This window comes from Raphanus sativus, chromosome 2 (genome assembly GCF_000801105.2).
Source record: "Raphanus sativus cultivar WK10039 chromosome 2, ASM80110v3, whole genome shotgun sequence".
NCBI classification, from domain to species: Eukaryota; Viridiplantae; Streptophyta; class Magnoliopsida; order Brassicales; family Brassicaceae; genus Raphanus; species Raphanus sativus.
Window position 1 is genome coordinate 19,080,430 of NC_079512.1, and position 11,204 is coordinate 19,091,633.

Here is an 11,204-nt window from a genome sequence, read left to right on the forward strand (position 1 = left end):
CTCTCTCTCTCTTCATTTAGATCAATGTTACTGCTTTGCTTTGATATTCGTTTGACCCAGATCAATATTTTGTTATTTTATGTTTTGCATCTCACTTTTACTTACCGTAACAACTTCGCAGGTCAGTGTTTTCAATGGGCTAAGTGATCATCGCAACCTACCGGCTCTCTACGCTTACTAAATTTTTACGTCTCCATGGCAAACCGATGAAAATCAACCAACCTAGGAGAGACGAAACACAAGAGCTCATTGTTGTTGCTTTGGGATCTCTGGCAAACATCGCACTGGTTAGATTTTCTCATGCTCATTTGTTGGGTCTCATCTCTATCTCTATCTCACTATCTTATTGAAGATTTTATTATCTTTACATGCAGATTGTTCAGCTTGAACCTGAGTTTTAAAAAAATGTCGGACAGATTGTTCTTCTTGGTGGACCATTCACAGTAAACGGAAAGGTAAATCCAGCTTCAGAAGCTAATGTAAGTTCTTTCACACTCATTAAAGTAATGTGAGTTTGTGATCTTTTCGGGCACCAGCTAATATCAACTGCGAATATAAAATCTTCTTAATGTATAGTTTATTTCTTCACATCTTCCCGTATCTTCGTATCCAAGTTGTAGGCTAGGGTATTTTTTGGTAATCTGCAGAAATTGTGTTCCCATGTTGGGTCTACATAATTGCTGGGGAAATCAACGTGACCCATCAAGTTATTATGACATGCTCTTTGGAATATAATTTTGCCTCATTTGTTGTTTTCCATTTGTACGCAAAAGTCGTTTTCATAATCGTACATTATTTTATCACATGTTATCTTAATAGGAAATGGTAGCCATTAGTGCTTCCTCCTGTAGATTGTAATTGGCTTTGTAATGTTCTTTTTTAAAAATTATTTTCTTATGTTCAGTACGCTGACAATAACGTATAGGATGCATTTCTGCAGAGCTCTTACAAGGAAACTTCTTTTCCCCGGGTGAACATGTGGTCCAGCAATTAGATTTGATGACTGATATGTTGGAAACTCAAATCTGCGGAAGCCATTGGAAGGTCCACGTCCCTTTCCAGATTCCACAGCTGCATTGTTACTATTTTGGCTGAAATGTGTGCACTGAATGCGACATGTTAGGAACAAGAAAGCTCGAAGAAGAAGCCTATTCATTTCTCACATAAGTTTCCACATGCTGATTCCCCCTGCTTCATCTGCTAGAGAATATGTTGTCTTTAAAACCCAAGGACCTACCTACAGCTGAAAAGGTGCGTCACACATTTCCTTTATTACATTCGTTGTGATGCAAGTGGGTTGTATTCAAAGGCTATATTTACGTGAAAAATTCAGAAAGTCTGTAAACTTTATACATGATGCTTACTAAGATTACTAACGGTATGGAGTGTAAGATAAGAGTACGCTGTCTTTTTCTGCTTAAGCCTATGTAGCTTAAGCTTGAAGCTTTTTTTTCATAACCGATTGTCGTTGTACATATCATGTATGATATAGGTCTCTTTATGTAATCAACCGGTTTTATGGATTACTCCAGCCGATCACAAAATTGGGTAGAGAAGAGATTAGACAATATTTGGCGAGGAAGTTGGAGGCTGACACACCATTAAGAGCTTCTTCTCATATCATAGTATCTCAGCTAGATTTGATTACTAGCCAGAAATTTGTGAGGATTACAAAGAAAACGGAAAGTATGGATATTTTTTATATTTTTAATAATATATATAAATAATTAATTTGAAGTAAAATAGAATATTAATATATGAAAATATAATTATAAAGGTCATGTGGATGTGGTAATATAGAGTCAATTGTTAATATATGTGAAAATCATTTGCATCAAGAAAATCGGCTGGAGTAATCCATAAAACCGACTAAATATTGCTGAATTAAAGAAATATAGAGTAAATTTGTTAAAATTAAAATTTCACCTATAAATTAATATAATTTTATAAGAAATACAAAATAAAATATTTCTGAATTCAAGAAATAAAAATATTTAAACGAGGAATGACTCATGTTTTTCGTGTTAAATCTAATTGACTAAAATTTTGAAAATTTATTGTATTTTTATTTAAGTGAAATTTGGAAAAAAAGATAACCACCTTTTTTTATTTTAATAGTGAAAAGTATGTGATTTATAGAGAAACAAAAAAGAAGTAATCAAAAAGTAGTGAAAGCTAATGTTATTAATTATTAAAAATGCATAGATATGAAAATAAAAAAGTATATTTGCCAACCGTTTAATAAAAGCTATAATATTAAATAACTCGAAAAGATACAAAGTAAACAGAAGCGAAACAAGATAATTTAAACTAAAACAAACATATTAAGAGATCCGCAAAGAAAAATACAAGTCTTCAGTTTCAAAAAAAAAAGAAAAATACAAGTCTTTGTCAAATAATTGCAACGATTGCATTAGTTACCAAAATTGGTCAACTGCGACGAAACTGGAGACAAATCTTTTATAACAAATAAAATCAATGGAAAAAGAAAGATAAAATACAAGAAAAGTAACAAATATGTAACGCAAAACTAATGTTAAAATAAATTAAGATAGAAAAAATTATCAAACACCAAACAAAAAAAACTAAAAAAAAAACAGGACTGATAGCATTCAACAAAACTAAATCTAAAAAAAACGCCAAACCAACTCAATTTCAAACTGCCTCAAATTCTTATTGAGTTGTGTCAACACCATAACATGAAAATCTATTTAAAAGAACAGATAAAGCAATTATTTATAGCCCAAACAAAATAAACAACAAGTTATTCCCACAATTATGATTTAATTTTCTTTAAAAAAAATTAACCGAACACTAAAATAGAACCACCATGACTCCATCAGTAAACTAAATAATTCAACCCGTATATTATCCCTATCCGATCAAACCATTGACCTCGCCCATACTTAAAAACATAAATTAGTTTCATACATACCATTTTAATTCACCATCTTGACACACAAACAACAAGATCAAATAATAATTATACAAACTTTTTTTTTGTCAGCAAACACAGACTCATATAGACTCTATAAACCAAACTGGAGGTTCCGTATCCATATGAACGACAAGAGACGATTGCTTCCTGGCACTACGTGCTAAGCTGTCCGCCCTTTTATTTTGTGTTCGTGGTATATGAAGGAGCTCTGATCTTGTGAAGCTTCTTTTCAAAGAGATAATGTCTTCTAAGTAACTTGCAAAGGCTGGCCACTCTTCTGGTTCCGAAACCATCTTCACCAACTGAGAACAATTGCAAAAGTAACTGAGTATTGTCTTAAATTCCTCATGCTTTCCATTGCCCAAATAAGAGATTCCATTTCCGAGTGCAATGGCGAACTACTCGCTCTCGTATTCCTTGCTCCCATCAGTCCATCAAATCCTTCCAAAGTACTGTACCAGCCCTGTCCAGAAAACCTTTCATGTTCTTTCTAGGAACCATCCGTAAAACACCATCTACCTGGTACAGTTGGGGTTATTGCCGGTAATCGTACGCTACTACGATCTGTGTCCTGTGGCTGGATAACCTGTGCTTCAGTCCATGTTAACGCCTCCATTTCTGCCAATTTAAGAGTATCCATTGGATCCATATCCAAATTGCTAAACACTTTATTGTTTCGTGCTTTCCAAATATACCATAAAATCCACGCAAATTGATGAACCTCCATCTCCGGGTGGATTCTCCAAAATAAATGATCCATATTTGTGATTATTGCCTGTGTCGGGAAGATATCTGGATTAGTTGGGATCTTCGACAAAGCCCATATCTGAACCGCCGGTGGACACTCGAAAAATACATGGTTTATAGATTCTTCGGGTGCTCCACATCTGTCACAGATTGTATCTCCTTTCATCCCTCGTGCCTTCAAGTTCTTTTTAACCGCTATACAGCCTGAAACTATTTGGGATAGGAAATGTTTCATCTTTGGTGAGCATTTTATCTTCCAGCAGTAAGCCTTTAAGAGAGAGACCGAAGGACCATACTCTGGGAGTACTCGATCTCTATCCGGATAAACCCGCTCTACTTGATAACCAGATTTAACCGTGTATTTTCCATTCATCGTAAAGTGCCACCCATCTCGATCATCTAACCTTGATTTACTCAGTGGTAAGCTCTCAATTATTTTCGCATCATGTGGGTCCACCAGATTCCTTATAGCCTGAAGATTCCAAGTTCTCGATGTAGCATCAATAAGAGCATCCACTGTAATATCTGGGAAAAGAGAATGATTATTTTTATTTGCTGGTCTCGGGCGAGTGGATGGGAGCCATGGGTCATTCCATACCGAAATAGATGATCCTGTTCCCACCCTTTTGATTAGTCCTTTGCTAACCAGAGATCTAGCAGAGACAATACTACACCATCCGTAAGACGCCGAGTACGATCTAATTGGTTCCAAGGGCGAAGCATTCCGAAAGTATCGTCCCTTGAAAACCCTGGAGAATAAAGAGTTTGGTTTCTCGATTAGTCTCCATAATTGTTTTCCTAACATAGCCGTGTTAAAATCCGTAAAGTCCTTAAAACCCAGTCCACCATCCTCTTTGGGGATACACACTTTGTCCCAAGATTGCCAGTACATTCCACGTGTATTACCCGACGGACTCCACCAGAACCGAGTAACTGCACTTGTGAGCTTCTTTATAACTGTCTTCGGAATACGAAAACAAGACATGACATAGTTTGGTAAAGCCGTTACCACTGACTTTATAATCACCTCCTTACCCACTTTAGTAAAGAATTTAAAAGTCCATCCATTTATCCTATTATTCAATCGTTCTTGGACAAAACCGAAGACTTGAGTTTTTGGTCCTCCCAAATTCTCTGGGATTCCCAAATAAGAGCCCGTACCCCCAAGGTTTTGTATTCCCAATACATCCCGAATCTCCTGTCTAACTGATTCCTCAATCTTATGACCAAATTGAATTGACGATTTCTCAAAATTTATTTTACAAACTAAAATAACAAAAATTAAAATTAAATCCCGCCCGTAGGGCGGACCGACCCAAGTCTTTAATATAATATACTAGGACGGAATAAAGTTGTTATTTTTATTATGTTTTGGAGAATAAAACAATAGTTCGGTTTCATTTGCATTATGGGTGTTCAATCACGATATCAGATTGGTTTCGGTTCCGTTCAGTTTTTTTCTGTATTTCGGTTAGTAAAATATAACTACTATTCAAAATCCATATTTACTTCGATTCGATTTGGCTTATATACCGTCGTTTTTCAGTTTATTTGGTTTTATACCCAAACATAATTATTTAGTTTGAGATCATATTATATATTGTACGAATTTTAGAGTCATGTTGTCAAAAAGTCATTTACTAAAAAATATTATATATTTAAATAAAATAATAAAAACAAAAAATACTTCTATCATCTAATAAAATAATCAAATCTAGAATTAATATCAAAGCTATAAATTTTAAAAATAAAAATAAAAGACAAAACAGAAGCATGAAATAAAAGCTTTTATATTCTTCTTCATCAAATTAATATGTCTTCGATTGAACACAACTATGTTTGTTTAAAGATAAAAAAAGTTGTAAAGAATTTCAACTAATTGTTGATCAAATTTACAATCTTTACTTTAATTTAGTCATTGTTAAAATAAAGCAGAAATATCAAAAAAGAAAGACTAAGAAAATAAGAAGCCTCAGTTGCAGTAAATTTAGATTTTAAATTCATATTTTTTTGGAACCTTACATGTGAATTTTATATTAAAAACAAAACATAAAATACATAGTTTGAACACATTTATGTTGAGTGTGAAAATATTTATTAGAGTGTGAATGTTCATTCTCAAATCATTGTGGGACTGCCACATTCCATTATAGTGTGAATAAATTTCTTAGAATGATTCTACTTTAATATATACTAGACCTTGACCCGCCCAGTCGGGCGGGTATTTACTTTATGATTTAAATTTTTGTTTATAATAAATTATGTATTTGTAATATTTAAATATAAATTTAGATTGAAAATTAATCTTTACAGTCATAATAAAAATTAAAATTAAAAGTTTAATAAAATAATATGATATAAACTTTAAATTTCCTAACTACAATATTATAGGGGTGTGTCATATTTTTTTCAATTCCAAAATCTTAGCATCTTTTAAAACAAATAAAATAAACTTATAAATAGATAAATATATAAACATATTTTGAAATATAATTTCTACTAAAATAAATTTGTTAAAGAAAAATAATTTTACACTGTTGTTTATTTCTATAGCTTGACCCGTGACCATATAAATATTTTTTCCGTATAAATATTTGCTTTCATTTAAAAAAAATTCTTTATACTAATGGTATAACATATATATATATATACAGAAAATAATTATGGAAATTAAAATGTATTACATAATTATGGAAAGAGGTTATTTACTTGTTTATAGTATTAATGTGCATTAAATTTAAAATTTATCATGAATTTGTTGTGGAATCAATTTAGGAAATTATGCATTAAATTACGAAAAGACAAAATTCTTAAAATTAGGTTTATTAATTACTTCAGTAGCATTAGGTTGTAAATATTTTGCAAATCTTAGGGTTAATTTTAAAGTGTACTTCTATTTTAATAAGATAGATATATAGGAGATATGTTGGGCTGAATATGTGTAATTGTAATTGGTGGAACGAAATCTATTTTGAATTTATGATGAACCTGATCAATTTGGGTTTAAATTTTTTATCACCATGTTTATATCTATAAAACTGGAATGTGGTCAATAAGTCATTTTTTTTACAAAAAACATGTTTCTAAATTTTTTTAATATTTAACATTCACATCATTGAGAACTATTTTAATGATTTTAGAGCCATCATCTTATTATTTCCGAAATTGAATTACTTTTACTTTAGTCTTCCACATAGTTTTGAAAGGTTTCAACTGAACGATTAAAATTGATGCAACCAATTTTGTTGCTTCTAATAATTTATAAACGTTATGAAAAATTCAAAATATAACATATAAGAAATAATCTGAATGTTTTTATTATATAGTTAATGTGATTTTTAATATCTTTTAATAATATAAAATAAAAAGAACTAAGATACAAAATTGTTATCAAATATTCATTATTCATAATAATTGATTTTCATATATACGTTAATCATATTATGTAATTTCATAGCTTTTATTTAAGGAAAGTGCGAGATTGTTTTTTATACATTATTTATCAATTCGATAGTTAATTTAATAAAAAGTGTAATATAAGTTAAGATTAACCAATTTATTTTTCTAAGAATAATATATTTTATATATTATATTTTACATAGTTATTTATTAAATAAAACTTCACAATCATACGGTTCTATGCTCATTTATATCGTTTTATAACAAAATATTTAAATCATTGATAACAAAATTTTCAATGTGAAAAATTTAGTCAGTTTATAATTTATAAATGTTCTTGAAAATTCAATGAAAGTTTTGAAATTAAAATATTTATTTAATCTTATATGGTATATAGTTTAATCTATATATATATATATATTTTGTTTTATTATTAAAATAAATACTTTTTACTCATATGGTTTTAAAATCATGTGTATCTTTTTTATAATAAAAGTGTTAAACCATTGATCATTAATTTTTAACATAACAGTTTTAATAGTTTTAGTCATTTATTGTTATTTTTTAAATTCAAAATATAACATATACGAAAAATCTAAATTTTAATTTTATAGGTAATTCGATTGTTTAATTTATTTTAATAATATAAAATTAAACAAAAAATAATGGAAGAGATATAAATTGTTATCAAATCTTTATTATTAAAATATTAATTGTCATATATATATTAGTCATTTATGGTAATTTTGTATGTTTTATTTAAAGAAAGAAAAGAAAATAGTAATTATATCTACCGGAACAATCATAAATGCTTCTATCGTAAATATCATATCATATCATCATATCATATAGTTTGACCAACGAATATATCTAGCGACATATAAAAATCGAATGTGGGTTTAAAATCATGTGTATCTTTTTATAATAAAGTGTAAACCATTGATCATTAATTTTTAACATAATATTTTAATAGTTTTAGTCATTTATTGTCATTTTTAAAAATTCAAAATATAACATATACGAAAAAATCTAAATTTTAATTTTATAGTTAATAATTCCATTGTTTAATTTATTTTAATAATATAAAATTAAACAAAAAATTATGGAGGAAATATAAATTGTTATCAAATCTTTATTATTAGAAACATTAATTGTCATATATATATATTAGTCATTATGGTAATTCCGTAGGTTTTATTTAAGGAAATAAAATAAAATAGTAGTTATATTTAGCGGAATAATCATAAATACTTCTATCGTAAATATCATATCATATAGTTTGACCAACGAATGTATCTAGCGACATATAAAAATCGAATGTGGACCTACTTATTTTTCAATTGAATGTAATTGAATACCTAATTGAGTGACACCTAAACATAGAGACTTTTTAATTATTACAAAATTGAGGTTACAACTTTTCAAATGTTTCTCTTTTAATATATACTAGATTTTGACCCGCGCTTTTGAAGCGCGGGATATTTTACGAATGAAAAATTTCACTAATAATTTAACAAATATTTTGGTAATTTTTTAAAGAGTGTGTATTTAAAATATTTTGCATTTAAATCAGTATTTTTAAATTCAACCCGATTGTGATTATACCGGTTAATCCGGAGATCTGGCAATTCAATTTATGTTTTTAAAATATTCATATTAAAAATCACTAAAACCCGAGACTAACCGATTCAACTGATGGATGACCGATATGTAATCTAATTAGATTTAAATTGTAATAGTTTCATAATTTGTAATCTTATAATCGAAATTTTAAAGTTCACTATTTTGCAATTTATGAAATTATGACGTTTCTACAAAATTTTAAAGAGAAAATGATAGATATAAAATAACTAAGATTAATTATTGTATTATTTGGAAACATTGATAGTAGTATAAAAAATATATTGTTTGGAAACATTGATAGTACTATAAAAAAATAAGTATATTGTTTGGAAACATTGATAGTAGTATAAAGAAATAAGTATATTGTTTGGAAACATGGATAGTAGTATAAAGAAATGAACATTAGTGATTTAATGTATGTTTAACTATAAAGTATAAAGATGTATTTAATTTAAAAACTTACAAAATAAATGTTAGGTCCAACAGAATGTTTCTGTTTTAATAATATAGATGGATCTTTCTGCGATTGATTTCTTTCTACGTCAAAGGACCGACTTGCTACTTTAATAAGCTCATGAAAAATTCTCAATGCGTATCAAAATGTGCATATAGGATGATTTTGTGAAGGAATTCTAAACAGACTTTACACGGAGATCTGTAAAACAATGCATACCTTCAAATTTTAAGAGAAAGTTTTATAAAAAATACATCAATCAATTTTTGTTAACTTTTGTAGTACATGACTTTTGCTACCCGATTTAGCAGCAAACTAATTGTTTTCTATTTTAATACATTAAATTTTAGATTGTGCTCATTCTAGTACTTAAACTATGTTAATTTTAATCAAAATATTAGTAAGTTTCAAATGAAATTTAAAATTTTCTAAAATTCAAAAAAATTCTTTAAAATTACAAAATTTATTTTAAGTTTTAGAATAAAGGTAATGAATTTTTAATAATATTTTGAAATTAAAAAATTAATTATAAATATAATTAATAAAATACTTTTAAACGTCAGAAAAAATATATCTATTCTATTAATTCTTCAACATGTCCAATTGATTAAAGGTTGTGTCCAACTTATTTTTTCAAACGATACATACACAGAATAATCAACTTTATATTTCTTAACTGCATCTAACTGTAATTTTTGTAACCTCAAGTCCATAAAAATCGGGATCCCTTTTAATTTTCTAACTGGAGTGATTACTCGGCGGTAATGTTTCCTAGATCTGTAGAGATTCTATCTAACTCGGGTATATAATCAGTGAAGAAATTTTTTGGGTTTGTCAAGTTCGAAATTGCTGATTTCACCTTGAAAATATCACGATTTGTCACTAAGAACAAAGAAACATAGGTTAACCACATAAATCATTAAGAAAATCAAAGTTTTGTGTTGAAAAATTCGAAAACGGCCATAGCTAGGGTTGCAGGGTCCAGAGAAGAAGATGAATAGAAAATGACCTCACTGCCCTTTTCTTAAAAAAAAATTAAAAAGGAAAGGCAACACTTAGGTTTCGAACCAAGCTTGCAAAGCGAACATGGAGTAACATAACCACCAGGCTATAGGAATCTTTATGCTAAGTTACCGAAATATATACTAAAAAAATGATATCTACTCCGTGTATCTGTTATCTATACTACTAAAAGGGAAGCAGTTTTGAAAAGTCGACTTATACAAGTTGTTTTGGACCCTTTCATTTTTTTAGTCCAATCTATTAGATATAACAAAATCTTATAACTAACCTATTTTATAGCAACTTAATAAGATTCTCCTTCATTTAAATAAAGCCTATTACTGTTATTGACTTTAAATGTTACTATAATCTAAACCGTTGACTTCTAACATTTTAAATATGTGCGTAAGAAAGATTTGTAAAAACCACTGTTTCTATTACTAATGTTTATATAATTTTTTGGTATCGAATGATGGTGTGGAATTAATTTAAAACAACATTGTACCTCATCTATACTATTAAAAGGGAATCACTACCAAAAAATTTACTGAAAAAAATTGTTGAATCCTTTCACTAACTAATTATTTTTCGTCCAACTATTTGAAAAATTGATTTGCGGATGCGGGTTATGAGTTTTTTATGCGGACTTAGTATGAGTTGGTGGATTTTGGATCGCGGCTACCCGTCGACCCGCAAATTATTTTTAAAAAAAAAATAAAAAAGTAAATACTTTTTTTAAATACAAGAATTTAAAAATAATAATTTAAAATTTAAGTCATGTATAAATTTTTTATTATAAATATACTTTTATAGTAATTAAATTAAATAATGATTTTTAAAATATATATAACCCACGGATAACCACAAAATTAAGTAGAGCGGATGCATGTACAATATTATTTGTTTGCAGGTTGTGCAGGTCATATTTTTAACCAAAACAAAGTTGAAAATCCGCGGGTTATTCTATTAAAATAACATCATAACATCATAAGAAAAATATTATACAAAGATAAACATAAATATAACTAAAAATACAAATAT

At 28.5% G+C, this 11,204-nt stretch overlaps 1 protein-coding gene across 1 annotated transcript; it reads right to left on the reverse strand.

The window, feature by feature from the left end:
• Positions 1-3,428: 3,428 nt before the first annotated feature.
• On the reverse strand, positions 3,429-4,058 carry LOC130508602 (uncharacterized). Its single transcript, XM_057004185.1, has one exon. The coding sequence runs from the start codon at positions 4,056-4,058 to the stop codon at positions 3,429-3,431; it is 630 nt and encodes a 209-aa protein (XP_056860165.1).
• Positions 4,059-11,204: the final 7,146 nt, after the last annotated feature.